General features: G+C 62.7%; 1 protein-coding gene across 1 annotated transcript; it reads left to right on the top strand.

Annotated features, from left to right (window-relative positions):
* The first annotated feature begins 351 nt into the window (after window positions 1-351).
* Window positions 352-13,932, top strand: LENG8 (leukocyte receptor cluster member 8). The gene is made up of 16 exons (XM_069882818.1): window positions 352-436; window positions 1,155-1,294; window positions 1,946-2,053; window positions 2,434-2,550; window positions 3,000-3,035; window positions 3,068-3,214; window positions 3,393-3,543; window positions 4,575-4,766; window positions 5,559-5,858; window positions 7,102-7,230; window positions 7,925-8,213; window positions 8,816-8,917; window positions 9,642-9,710; window positions 9,815-9,944; window positions 10,425-10,632; window positions 13,481-13,932. The coding sequence occupies exons 1-16, from the start codon at window positions 399-401 to the stop codon at window positions 13,683-13,685; spliced, it is 2,361 nt and encodes a 786-aa protein (XP_069738919.1). The 5' UTR covers window positions 352-398; the 3' UTR covers window positions 13,686-13,932.
* The last annotated feature ends 409 nt before the right edge of the window (window positions 13,933-14,341 follow it).

Genomic DNA, 14,341 nt, shown 5'->3' with positions numbered 1-14,341 from the left:
CCTTCTGTTCTGGGGGTTCCCTCCTCCATTTTTGGGGGTTCCCTCTGGGTTGGGGGTTCCCTCCACCATTTTAGGGTTCCCTCACACTTTGGGGGTTCCCTCTGGTTTGGGGGTTCCCTTTGGTTTGGGGGTTCCCTCCTCCATTTTTAGGGTTCCCTCTGGTTTGGGGGGTTCCCTCTATTTTGGGGTTCCCTCACCTTTGGGGTTCGGCTGCTTTGGGGGGCGGCGCCTCTCCTTTTCCGTTTCGCTTTCGGAGCCGTTTTGCCCCTCGCCGGCCGCCGTCCCCTCCCCCCCTCCCCTCCCCCGCATTGGCCGCGCGCGCCGGAAGCGCGGGGCCGGAAGTGACGGCGCCGCCATCTTGGACCGCGGATGGCGCCGTTGGCGGCGGGCGGGGGGCGATGGGCTCCAACGGCGGCGACCAGCGCGGGGCCGACTGGTGAGGGACCCCTCCGCGCCCCCGGTTCGGACCAGTGACCCCCCCCACTGCCCCCCGGGCCCTCCCCGGCGCCCCCAGTTCCTCCCCAGCGCCCCCAGTTCCTCCCCAGCGCCCCCCCCCCACTCCCCCCAGCGCTCCCAGTTCGGACCAGTGACTCCCCCCAGCATCCCCAGTTCGGGCCAGTGACCCCCCCCCCCCCCAGTGCCCCCCGGGTGCCCCCCCCCCCGCTCCCAGTTTGGACCAGTTCCACCCCCCCCTCTTCAGTTTGTCTCCAGTGTCCCCCAGTTTGGACCAGTGACCCCCTCAGTTTGGCCCCCAGTGTTCCCAGTTAGGACCAGTTTCCCCCCCTAGTTCCCCCAGTTCAGACCAGTTCCCCCCCACAGTTCCACTCTAGTTCAGACCAGTTTCCCCCCCCTCAGTGCCCCCAGTTCCCCTCAGTTCCCCCCCAGTTCAGACCAGTTCCACCCCCCAGCACTCCCAGTTTGGACCAGTGACCTCCCCCAGAGCTCCCAGTTCGGACCAGTTCGCGCCCCCCAGTTTGCCCCCAGTTCCCTCCCACCCCCCCAGTTCATACCAGTTCCTCCTTCCCCCCCCCAGTGTGGCTCCCTGACCGCTCCCAGTACCCCCAGTTTGGTCTAGTTCCCCCAGTTGACCCCCCTTTGCCCCAGGGCCCCCCAGTTCCTCCAGTTCCCCCCAGTTGACCCCGTCTGCCCCCCAGGACCCCCCCGTTTCCGCTGGGGGGGCGCGAGGCTCCGGAGCCGCCGCACGAGAACCCGGAGTGGGAGAAAGCGCGACAGGCGCTCGCCAGCATCAGCAAGGGGGGGGCCAGCAAGGGGGGGGGCAGCGGGGGGGGCCCAGGTGAGCGGGGGGGGCTCCAAATGGGGCTGGGGGGCCTTTGAAATGGGATTGGGGGGGCTCCAAAATGGGGCTGGGAGGGCTCCAAATGAGGGCTGGGGGGCTTGAAATGGGGCTGGGGGCAAATAGTGGGGCTGGGGGCGCTCAGAATGGGGCTGGGAGGGCTCCAAATGGGGCTGGGGGGGCTTGAAATGGGGCTGGGGGGGAAAATAGTGGGGCTGGGGGGCAAATAATGGGGCTGAGGGGGCTCGGAATGGGGCTGGGGGGCTTGAAATGGGGCTTGGGCGGCAAATAATGGGGCTGGGGGGGCAAATAATGGACCTCGGGGGGCAAATAATGGAGCTGGGGGGCAAATAGTGGGACTGGGGGTCTTGGAATGGGGCTTGGGGGGCAAATAATGGAGCTGGGAGAGCAAATAATGGAGCTGGGGGGGCAAATACTGGGGCGGGGGGGGCAAATAATGGGGCTGGGGGGGCAAATAGTGGGGCTGGGGGGGCAAATAGTGGGGCTGGGGGGCTTGAAATGGGGCTGGGGGACTCCAAATGGGGCTAGGGGGGTAAATAGTGGGGCTGGGGGGGTGGAGAATGGGTTGGGGGGGCAGGAGGCTGTACCCCCCTCCCCCGACTGACACCCCCTCTTCCCTCCCCCCTCCAGTTCTCGGCGCCGCAGGGGGACCCCAACCTGCAGCCCCCCCCCTATTACCCCTGGTACCAACCCTACGGCTCCGGCTACGGCTACTACGGCTACTACGGCTACCCCGTGGTGAGGGGGGGCTCGGGGGGGGGGCTTGGGGGGTCCCTAAGGGCTAGGGGGGGCACTTGGGGGGGTCCTGTTTGGAGCGGGGGCACTTGGGGGCCCCCTCGAGGCTTTGGGGAGGTTCAGGGGGGGCACTTAGGGGTCCTGTTTGGAAGGGGGGGGGCACTTAGGGGGCTCCCGTTCAACCAGGGGGTCTCTTGGGGGTCCTTTTGGGGTTGGGGGGGGCTCTTGGGGGTCCCCTTGAGGCTTTGGGGGGGCACTTGGGGGTCTTTTTGAGGGCAGGGGGGCACTTTGGGGGCCCCTAAGGGCTAGGGGGGGCTGTTGGGGTTGCTTTAGGGTCTGGGGGGTCCGTTCAGGGGGGTCACTGACCGCTCCCCCCCCCCCAGGGTGTGTATTCGGGGTACGGGGCGACGCCGGCAGCGCCGTACGGCACGGGGGGGGGCGGCTACGGCACCGCCCCCCAACAGCCCCCCCCCGCGGGGCAGCAGAGCGGCCTGGGGCAGGTAACGGGGGGCAAAAAGGGTCTGGGGGGGGGGGTGGGGTCGGGGGAGGAGATTTGGGGGTCTGGGGGAGGATTTTGGGGTTGGGGGGGGGCACTTTGGGGTGCTGGGGGTGTATTTTGGGGTCCGGGGGGGCACTTTGGGGTCTGAGGGAGGATTTTGGGGTTGGGGGGGGACTTTGGGGGTCTAGGGGAGGATTTTGGGGTCTCGGGGGGCACTTTGGGGTGCTGGGGGTGTATTTTGGGGTCTGAGGGAGGATTTTGCGGTTGGGGGGGACTTTGGGGTCGTGGGGGGAGATTTGGGGGTCTGGGGGAGGATTTTGGGTACTGGGGGGTCAATTTGGGGTGCTGGGGGGCACTTTGGGGTCCTGGGGTGTATTTTGGGGGTCTGGGGGGTGCATTTTGAGGTCTGGGGGTGCGTTTTGGGGCGCTGACCCCGCCGTGTCCCCCCAGCAGCCGCCGGTGCCGGGGCTGGAGGAGCCCCCCCCCTACGGGAGCCCCCAGCCCCCCCCGCCCCCCGCCGCCCCCCCCCAGCCCCACGGACACCCCCACGGCGGGGGGGGGGGCCGGCTCCGGGGGGGCCGCAGCCCCCTACCCCCCCCCGGCCTTCAGCGAGGGGCCCCCCAAGGCCAAGAAGGGGGGGGGGCAGCCCTGGAGCCGCATGAAGCGTAAGAGACGCCCCCCGTGCCCTCCCAGTACCCCCCAGTTCCCTCCCAGTTCCCCCCAGTTCCCCCAGTTCCCCTCACCCCCATCCCCTCCCAGTCCCCCCAGTCCCCCCAGTTCCCCTCACCCCCATCCCCTCCCAGTCCCCCCAGTCCCCCCAGTTCCCGTCTCTCTCTCCCCCAGAGGCTCCGGGCTCCGGGGGTCTCAAGTTCCAGCTCCCGAAGCGTCCGTTTGTCCTCGCCGGCTCCTCGGGCTCCTCCGGCGGCTCCGGCTCCTCCGGCCCCTCCCCGGCCGGCACCTTCGGGGGGACCCCGGGCCCCGACAAACCCGCCGGGTGAGTCGGGGGGGGGATGAACCCCCAAACCCCCCCAAATCCATCCCGTTCCCATCCAATTCCCCCCAAAATCCTCCATTCCACCAAAACCCCCAACAAATTCACCTCCAGTTCTCCTCCTGTTGCCCCAAAACCCCCCAAATCACCCCAAAATCTGCCCCGTGCCCCCCAAAATTACCCAAATACCCCAAAACCTCGTGGTTTCACCTCAAAATCCCCCCAGCGCCACCTCTCTCTCCATTTGCTCAATTCTAAAACCAGTCCCAATCCCAGTCCCAATCCCAGTCCCATCGTAGTCCTAATTCCATCCCAGTCCAATCCCAGACTTGATCCCAGTCCCATCCCAGTCCCCATTTCAATCCCATCCCAGTCCTAATCCCATCTCAGTCCCCGTTCCATCCCAGTTTCATCCCAGTCCCATTCTACCAACAATCCCAATCCAGTCCTAGTCTCCATCCCAATCCCATCCCAGTCTCAATCCCATCCCAGTCCTAATTCCATCCCAGTCCAATCCTAGACTTGATCCCAGTCCCATCCCAGTCTCCATTTCAATCCCATCCCAGTCCCAATCCCAATCCCAGTCCCATCGCAGTCCTGATTCCATTCCAGTCCAATCCCACTCATCCCAGTCCCCATTTCAATCCCATCCCAGTCCCCGTTCCATCCCAGTTTCATCCCAATCCCGGTCCCATTCTACCAGCAATCCCAATCCAGTCCTAGTCTCCATCCCAATCCCATCCCAGTCCTAATTCCATCCCAGTCCAATCCCAGATTTGATCCCAGTCTCATCCCAGTCCCCATTTCAATCCCATCCCAGTCCCATCCCAGTTTCAGCCCAATCCCAGTCCCAGCTGCAGTCTCAATCCTAGTCCCATTCTAACAATCCCAATCCAGTCCTAATCTCCATCCCAGTCTCAATCCCAATCCCAGCCCTAATCTCAATCCCATCCCAGTCCTAATTCCACGCCAATCCCACTCCCATCCCCCTCCCAGTCCCGTCCCAGTGCTCCCAGTCTGACCAGTTCCCGCAGGCCGGTGCCGCGCGGGGGCAAGGCGGAGGCGTGGCCGCCGGCGATGAAGGCCTACGTGCAGCGCTGCTTCACGGCCTGCGAGTCCGAGGAGGACAAGGATCGCACCGAGAAGCTGCTCAAGGAGGCGCTGCAGGCGCGGCTGCAGGACGGCTCGGCCTACACCATCGACTGGAGCCGCGAGCCGCTCCCGGGGTGCGGGGGACCCCGAAACCTGCCCCTACGGCCACCCCCGGGCATCAAAACCTGCTCCAGAGCCACCCCTCGGCCTCAAAACCTGCTCCAGAGCCACCTCTGGGCCTCAAAACCTGCCCCACAGCCACCCCCGGGCCTCAAAACCTGCCCCACAGCCACCCCCGGGCCCCAAAACCTGCCCCAGAGCCACCCCCGGGCCTCAAAACCTGCCCCACAGCCACCTCTGGGCCTCAAAACCTGCTCCAGAGCCACCCCCGGGCCTCAAAACCTGCCCCACAGCCACCCCCGGGCCTCAAAACGTGCCCCACAGCCACCTCTGGGCCTCAAAACCTGCTCCAGAGCCACCTCTGGGCCTCAAAACCTGCTCCAGAGCCACCCCCGGGCCTCAAAACCTGCCCCACAGCCACCCCCGGGCCTCAAAACCTGCCCCACAGCCACCCCCAGGCCTCAAAACCTGCCCCACAGCCACCCCCAGGCCTCAAAACCTGCCCCCTGCCCCCTAAAATCCACCTCCTGGGCCCCGAAATCCACTCCCTGCACCCCAAAATCTGCCCCCTGCAGCCTAAAATCCCCCCCTTGGCCCCCAAACCCACCCCCAGCAGCCGGAAACACATCCCTGCGCCCCAAAATCCACCCTTGTGCCCTGAAATCCACCCCCACATCCCCCCAGACCCTCAAATTCCCCCCCCAATCCACTCAAAATGCCCCTTGGCCCCCCAAATCCACCCGGAATCCCCCCCAGGAGCCCCCAATCCCCCCCCCCAGACTCTCCAACCCCCCTTTTTCCCTCAGGCTGAGCCGCGACGCCGCGTCCGAGAGCCCCAAGAAGAAGGCTCCGCGCTGGGAGGCTCCGTCCCTGGGGTCCCGAGCGGCCGCGGGCTCGGCGATCCCGGCCGCGTCGCCCCGAGGGGCCGGGGGGGGCGGCGGCTCCCTGGGGCCCCCCCAGCGCGGCCGAGCCCGCGGCGCCCCGTTCCCCAACAAATTCGGCAACCGCAACGTCTTCATGAAGGAAAACAGCTCGTCCTCCAGCGCCGGCTCCCGATCCCGATCCCGATCCTCCTCCCGGTCGCCCGGACGGCATTTCCGACGCAGGTGAGACCCCCCCTCACCCCAAAATCTCCCCTCAGAGCCCGAAATCTCCTTCCAGACTCCTGAATCTCTCTCCCAGATCCGTAAATCTCCATCCCAGACCCCCAAATCTCTTCCCCGGACCCCCAGATCTCCTCCCCAGACCCCAAATCTCCTTCCAGACTCCTAAATCTCTCTCCCAGATCCCTAAATCTCTTCCCCAGACCCCTAAAATCTCCTCCCAGACCCCTAAATCTTCTCCCCAGACCCCAAATCTCCTTCCAGGCTCCTAAATCTCTCTCCCAGATCCCTAAATCTCTTCCCCAGACCCCTAAATCTCCTCCCAGACCCCTAAATCTTCTCCCCAGACCCCAAATGTCCTTCCAGGCTCCTAAATCTCTCTCCCAGATCCCCAAATCTCCTCCCCAGACCTCCAAATCTCTTCCTGGGACCCCCAGATCTCCTCCCCAGACCCCAAATCTCCTTCCAGACTCCTGAATCTCTCTCCCAGATCCCTAAATCTCTTCCCCAGGCCCCTAAATCTCCTCCCAGACCCCAAATCTCCTTCCAGACTCCTAAATCTCTCTCCCAGATCCCTAAATCTCTTCCCCAGACCCCTAAATCTCCTTCCCAGACCCCTAAATCTTCACCCCAGACCCCAAATCTCCTTCCCTGTCTCCAAATCCTCCCCGCAGACCCCTAAATCTCCTCTGCAGACCTCAAATCGCCCCCTAGACCCCTAAAATCTCCACCCAGACCTCCAATTCTCTCTTTCAGACCCCTAAATCTCCCTCTCAGACCCCAAAATCTCCTCCCCCATCCCCAAATCCTCCCCCCAGACCCCCAAATCTCCCCCCCAGCTCCCCAGATCCCACCGCCAAGCCCCAAAATCTCCCCCCAGACCCCCAAATCTCCCTCTCAGACCCCAAAATCTCCTCCTCAGACCCCAAAATCTCTTTCTTCATCCCCAAATCCTCCCCACAGACCCGAAATCCTCCCCCCAGACCGCCAAATCTCCCCCCACCAGGCCTCAAATCTCCCCCCAGACCCCCAAAATCTCCCCCCAGACCCCCAAATCTCCTCCCCAAACCCCTAAATCTCCTCCCCCAATCCCAAATCCTCCTCCCAGACCTGAAAATCTCCCCCCCCAGACCCTCAGATCTCCCCCCAGACCCCTAAATCGCCGTGGATTGAGCGTCCTGGGGGCCCCAGCTGGTTCTTGTGTTCCCCCCTCCCCTCAAATATCCCGTTTCTGCTCTTCCCGCAGCGACTCCCACTCGGATTCCGACAGCTCCGGCGCCGAGAGCCGCCCCGGCGCCCGCCGAGGCCCCAACAAAAGCCGCGGCCGGGGGGGGCACCTGGAGCGCGGCCGAGGGAGGGTGCAGCGCGGGAAGAGGTAGCGGGATTGGGACCCCGGTTTGGAGTGGATTTGGGATCGGGATCGAGACTGGGGGCTAGACCAGGAGTTGGAGTTGGAATCGGGCCTCGGATTTGGGTTAGAATTGGGGTTGGGTTCAGATTGGGATTGGGATTGGGGATGGGATTGGGACTCAGATGTGGATTAGAATTGGGATTTGGATCAGGATCAAGGTTTGGATTGAGTTGAGGTTGGAATCAGGATTCAGATTTGGATTAGGATTGGGATCAGGATCAAGATTGGGGTTGGGATCAGAATTAGCGTTGAGATTTAGAATTAGGATTCGGAATTGGAACTGGAGTAGGGATTAAGATTGGGGTTTAGGCTTGGAATCAAGGTTGGGATTGGGCTCGGGATTGAGATTTAGGTTGGAATTGAAGTTGAGATCGGGATCGAGGTTGGAATTGGTGTTCAGAATTGGGATCGGAATTAGCGTTGAGATCTAGAATTAAGATTGGGATTCGGAATTAGAATTAGGGCTCAGAGTTGGAATTGGAGTAGGGATTAAAATTGGGATTTGGGCTTGGAATCGAGATCGGGGTTGGGATCGGGATCCAGATTTGGAATTGGGATCAGGATCGAGATGGGGATTGACGTTCAGAATTGGGATTGGGGTTGGGGCCGGGGTTCGGGATTAGGATCGGGATTAGGATCGGTCCTCGGGGTCCCCCAGGCACGACCAGGGTCCCTCCAAGCGCAACCGCAAGCGCCCGGCGATGGATTACGAGGACCCGGAGAAGGAATTCAAGAAGCAGCGGCGCGCGGCGCGGTTCCAGCCCGGCCACACCAAGAAGCTGCGCCCGGAGCCGCTGGTCCTGGCGCTGGGAGGCTCCGAGGCCGCCGCCGCCCACGAGGCTCCCGACTGGAACGAGCTCAAGATCCAGGGAACCTGCCAGGAAGTCACCAAGCGGTACCTGCGCCTCACGGGGGCCCCGGACCCGGCCTCCGTGCGCCCCGTCCCGGTAACCGGCGCCGTTTCCCACCCCGATCCTGTCGCTTCCCGCTCGGATCCCGCCGTTTCCTACCCTGATCCGATTTTCCCCCCTCTCCCCTCAATCCCGTTTTCCTCCCCCTGGTCCAGTTTTCCCTCCTCAATCCGGTTTCACCCCCCAATCCCATTTCCCTCCTCCAATCCAGTTTCCTCCCCCAATCCCATTTCCTCCCCCTAATCCGGTTTCCCTCCCCCCAATCCAGTTTTTCTCCCCGAATCCAATTTCAACCCCCAATCCAATTTCACCCCCATTCCAATTTCCCTCCTCCAATCCCGTTTCCCTTCTCAATCCAGTTCCTTCCCCTCAATCTGGTTTCTCTCCCCCTAATCCAGTTTCCTCTCCCAATCCCATTTCCTCCCCCTCATCCGGTTTCCCTCCTCAATCCAGTTTCCCTTTTCCAATCTTCTTTACTCCCCATTTCCTTGTCCCCTCATCTGCTTCCCCCCCAATCCTTTCTCCCCTAATCCATTTCTCTCCCCGTTAATCTGATTATTTTTTCCCCTAATCTGATTCTCTTCTCCCCCTAATCCGTTTCTCTGCCCCGAATCCGCCTCCCGGATCCCCTGGAGCAGGTTCTGCGCCGGTCGCTGTCGCTGGTGCGGACGCACTGGGAGCAGAACCGCGATTACGCCTTCGCCTGCGAGCAGATGAAATCCATCCGGCAGGACCTCACCGTGAGCTGGGATTGGGATTAGGGGGGATCGGGGGGCTGGGATTGGGATTAGAGGGGATTACGGGGTCTGGGATTGGGATTAGAGAGGATTACGGGGTCTGGGATTGGGATTAGAGGGGATTACGGGGTCTGGGATTGGGATTAGAGGGGATTACGGGGTCTGGGATTGGGATTAGGAGGGATTACGGGGTCTGGGATTGGGATTAGAGGGGATTACGGGGGCTGGGATTGGGGCAGATGCGATTAGGGAGCCTGGGATTGGATCAGGGAGATCTGGGATTAAGCAAGATTGAGATGAGAGGGGTGGGATTCCCAGGGATGAGGTTGGGATGAGCTCGGGGAGGTCTGGGATGAGAGGGGTGGGATTAGGGAAATCTGGGCTTGGGGCGCAGGGATCTGGGGGCTCCCTGCTCTATTTGGTGCCTCCCCACACAGCTTTGGGGTCCTGGGAGGTATTTTTGGGGTCCTGAGGGTATTTTTGGGGTCCTGGGGTGTGTTTTCAGGATCCTGGGGGATAGTTTTGGGGTCCCGGGGGTATTTTTGGAGCCCCAGAGGGCGTTTTCAGGGTCCCAGGAGCTATTTTTGGGGTTCTGAGGGTATTTTCAGGGTCTTGGGGGGTATTTTCAGGGTCCCAGGGGTATTTTGAGGGTCCTGGGGGCTATTTTTGGGGTCCTGGGGGTATTTTTGGGGCGTCCCCCCCTCACTTTCCCCCCACCCTGTTCCAGGTTCAGGGCATCCGAACTGAATTCACGGTCGAGGTGTACGAGACGCACGCCCGCATCGCCCTGGAGAAGGTGGGTTTGGAGGCTCCTCCTGGTGATTTCAGGGTGTCCCCCCTGTATTTTGGGGTCTCCCATTTCCTTCCTGACCCCCCAAATCCCTTCCTGACCCCCCCCAGGGCGACCACGAGGAATTCAACCAGTGCCAAACGCAGCTGAAGGCGCTTTACGGGGAGAACCTGCCCGGCCACGTCGGCGAGTTCACCGCCTACCGCATCCTCTACTGCCTCTTCACCAGAAATTCAGGGGGTGAGCGCCCCAAAACCCACCCCGGGGACCCCAAAATCCACCCTGGGACCCCCCAAAATCCACTTGGGGACCTCAAATTGCCCCCAACCCCCCTCATCACCGCCTGCCGCATCCTCTGCTGCCTCTTTGCATGAAATTCAGGGGGTGAGCTCCCCAAAATCCCCCCCCAAGGACCCCCCAAAACCCACTCGGGCACCCCAAATCTCCCCCCACGCTCCTGAATCGCCCCCCAGACCTACAAATCTCCTCCAAATCACCCCGAATCTCACCCCAAATCTCTCCCCTCACTCCAAATCTCCCTCGAAATCTCCCCCCTCACCTTAAATCACCCCAAATCTCCCTAAATCACCCAAAATCACCACAAATCTCTCCTCAAATCGCCTCAAATCTTGCCCCACGTCCCCAAATCCCCCGAAATCTCCCCCCACGCCCCCAAATCTCCCCCCAAATCACCTGAATTCTCCCCAAATTTCCTCTCAGAGCTGACGACGGAGCTGGCGCTGCTGACCCCGTCCCTCCGCGCCGACCCGGCTGTGGCTCACGCCCTCGCCCTCCGCGCCGCCTGGGCCCTCGGCAACTTCCATCGCTTCTTCCGGCTGTACCGGGCGGCTCCGGCCATGGCCGCGCGCCTCATCGACAAGTTCGCCGAGCGGGAGCGGCGCGCGGCCCTCCGCGCCATGATCAAAGCGTACGTGGGGCTGGGGGGGGGTGAAAACCGCGGCGTCTGCCCCGTAGCACGTTTCGGGGGGGGTTAAAACCCCGATTTCTGCCCCATAGCAAGTTTCAGGGGGTTAGAACCCCTATTTCTGCCCTGTGGTGGGGTTTATGGGGGATAAAACCCCCTATTTGTGCCCCGTGGTGGGGTTTATGGGAGATAAAACCCCCTATTTCTGCCCCGTGGTGGGGTTTATGGGGGTTAAAACCCCCTATTTCTGCCCCATAGCAGGTTGTATGGGGGATAAAACCCCCTATTTTTGCCCCATAGTAGGTTTCAGGGGGGTTTAAACCCCTATTTCTGCCCCATAGCGGGATTCGGGGGCATAAAATGTCATTTATCTGCCCCGTAGCGTATTTTAGAGGGATAAAATCCCCTATTTTTGCCCCATAGCTGGTTCCAGGGGGATTAAAACCCCTATTTTTGCCCCATAGTGGGGTTTATGGGGGTTAAAACCCCCTATTTCTGCCCCGTGGTGGGGTTTATGGGGGTTAAAACCCCTATTTCTGCCCCGTAGCAAGTTCCAGGGGGGTAAAATCCCCTATTTCTGCCCCATAGTGGGGTTGTAGCCCCTATTTCTGCCCCACAGCGAGGTTTCGGGGTGCCCAAGCCCCTTCCTCACCCCCACCTGGGGTTATGGGTCCCCCATTTAGGGGTCTCCGTTCCCATTTCTGGGGCTGTGTCCTTACTTATGGGGCTGGGACCCCCTCGTAGGGCTGGGTTCTCTACTTATGGGGCCGGGTTTGCTGTTCCAGGGCTGGATTCTCACTCATGGGGCTGGGCTCCCCCTGCCCCAAACCCCCCCTGGGGTCCCCTCTCCCCCTGCCCCCTTTTCTACCCCCGTTTCCTCCCCCTCCCCCCAGTCTGAGGCTGCTCGGACCCCAGTTTCCCCCCCCCCCATTTCCCCTGTTTCTATTTTCCCCCCTTTCTCTCTGATGTGGCTCTTTCCCCGCTGTTTCCCCCTCCTTTCCCCCTGCTTCCCCCCTGTTTCTGCTCTGGTTCCCCCTGCTTTCCCCCGGTTTTGCCCTGTTTCCTCCCCATTCCACCCCTGTTTTCCCTCTGACTCCGTTCTCTCCCCATTTCCCCCCCATTTCTGCCCCATTTCCCCTCTGACTCTGCTCTCTCCCCGTTTCCCCCCCATTTCCACCCCGTTTCCCCCCCCGTTTCCCCTCTGATGTGTCTCTCTCCCCATATCCCCCGTGTTTCCACCGTTTCCCCTCTGACTCTGCTCTTTCCCCATTTCCTCCCTATTTCCACCCCATTTCCCCTGTGTTTCCCCCCCATTTCCCCTCTGACTCTGCTCTCTCCCCATTTCCACCCCATTTCCCCCCCATTTCCGCCCCGTTTCCCCTCTGACTCTGCTCTCTCCCCCTTTCCCCCTCATTTTCACCCCATTTCCCCTGTGTTTCCCCCCCATTTCCCCTCTGACTCTGCTCTCTCCCCATTCCCCCCCATTTCCACCCCATTTCCCCCCCATTTCCGCCCCGTTTCCCCTCTGACTCCACTCTTTCCCCTTTTCCTCCCCATTTCCACCCTGTTTCCCCCCCATTTCCCCTCAGACTCTGCTCTCTCCCCATTTCCACCCCACTTCCCCCCTGTTTCCGCCCCACTTCCCCCCTATTTCCGCCCCACTTCCCCCCCATTTCCGCCCCGTTTCCCCTCCGATGCGGCTCTCTCCCCATTTCCACCCCGTTTGCCCCCCATTTCCCCTCTGACTCTGCTCTCTCCCCCCGTTTCCCCCCCATTTCCCCCCCGTTTCCCCCCCGTTTCCCCCCGTTTCCGCCCCGCTTCCCCTCTGACGCGGCTCTCTCCGCAGCTTCCGCCCGCGGCTGCCCCTGGGGCTGCTGTGCCGGGCGCTGGCGCTGGAGCCGCTCGACGCCGGCGCCTTCGTGGCGGCGCTGCCGCTCGCCCTCGCCGGCCCCGACGCCATCGACTGCAAGCAGAGCCTCGCGGCCCTGCCCCACATCTGAGCCGCGAGCCCCACGGCGACCCCCACGGTGACCCCCAACCTGCCTGGGGAGCCCCACGGCGACCCCCGACCCGCCCGGGGAGCCCCACGGAGACCCCGGGGACCCCCATGGTGACCCCCAACTCGCCTGGGGAGCCCCACGGCGACCCACAACTTGTCCGTGGAGCCCCACGGCGACCCTGGGAACCCCCACGGCGACCCCCAACCTGCCTGTGGAGCCCCACGGTGACCCACAACTGCTCTGTGGAGCCCCTCAGCGACCCCCAACCCACTTGTGGAGCCCCACAGCGACCCCCAACCTGCCTCTGGACGCCCACGGTGACCCCCAACCCACCTGTGGAGCCCCACGGCACCCCACATCGCCTCTTACCTGACCCACACGCAAGCAGGGGGGCCCCACGGCGCCTCTGTCTGCCCCACATCGCCTCTTCTCTGCCCCACACGCGACCTGGGGGGCCCTGCAGCGCCCCACATCGCCTCTCTCTGCCCCACACGTGGATTGGGGAGCCCCACGGCGCCTCTGCCAGCCCCACAGCGTCTCTCTCTGCCCCACAGCGCCCCACGTCTGACCTGGGGGGCCCCCCCAGTGCCTGTATCTGACCCCCACGCGACACGGGGAGCCCCCCGCAGCGACCGACGTCTGACTCGGGGAGCCCCCCCAGCCCCCCCCGGCGCCTCCGCCTGCCCCACGGCCGCCCCCTAACCGAGGTTTCCCCCCCGCAGGAGGAGCCGCCGCTGGATTTTGGGGGGCGGGGGGGGGGTGGGTTGTGGGTTTTGGAGGTGGGGGGGGGGGGCTGGTTTTTGGGGTGCGGGGGAGGGGTGGGGGGGTTCTCCCCGTTAACGCTGTCTCAGTCTCTCTCTCTCTGTGCCGAGGTTCTCGCCCCCCCCCCCGGAAACACCCCCGGAACCACCCCCGGAGCGCCCGGAGCCCCATTTCCCGCAGCCGCCGGGGGGGCCCCTTCCGCTCGGGGTCCCCCCCCCCCAACAACTCCAAGCTGGGACGACGCTTCCCCCTGCGGCGCCGCTCGCTCCGACTGCTCCTTCCTCTTGGTTCTGATCCTTTTTATTTTTATTGCTTTCTTTTTCCTCGTTATCTCCTTCCCGTTTAATTTATTGACCTCCCCCCACCCCGACCTCCTCCCCCCCCACCCCCCACCTCAACTTCCCCCTCGGCTCCTGCAGGTAAAGCTGCCCCCCCCCTCCCCCCCCCGGGGCCGCGCTGACCCCGGGTGACCCCGGGCTGGCCCCGAACCCCCCGAACCCCCTTTTTTTGGACAGAATAAAGAAAAGGAGAGAAACCCGAACCAGCCTCGCGCTTCCCGCCTCGCTTCCCCTTCCCTTTCCTCCCCATCCCCTCCACTTCCCCCCTTCCTTACCGTCCTCCATTTCTTCCTCTTCCCTTTTCTCCACTTCCTCCCTTTCCCTCCCTCCCATTTCTTCCTTCTCCCCTCTCCATTTCCTCCCCTATTTCCTCCCCCTTCCTCTCCATTTCCCTCTTTCCATTTCCTTCTCCTCTACTTCCTCCCATTTCTTCCCCCTTCCTCTTCATTTCCCTCTCTCCATTTCCTTCCCCTCTACTTCCTCCACTATTTCCTCCCCCTTCCTCTCCATTTCCCTCCCTCCATTTCCTTCCCCTCTACTTCCTCCCCCTTCCTCTCCGTTTCCCTCCCTCCATTTCCTTCCCCTCTACTTTCTCCACTGTTTCCTCCCCCT

The sequence above is a fragment of the Phaenicophaeus curvirostris genome, unplaced genomic scaffold (genome assembly GCF_032191515.1).
Source record: "Phaenicophaeus curvirostris isolate KB17595 unplaced genomic scaffold, BPBGC_Pcur_1.0 scaffold_366, whole genome shotgun sequence".
Taxonomy (NCBI): Eukaryota; Metazoa; Chordata; class Aves; order Cuculiformes; family Cuculidae; genus Phaenicophaeus; species Phaenicophaeus curvirostris.
This window is presented reverse-complemented; position numbering and strand designations above follow the sequence as displayed.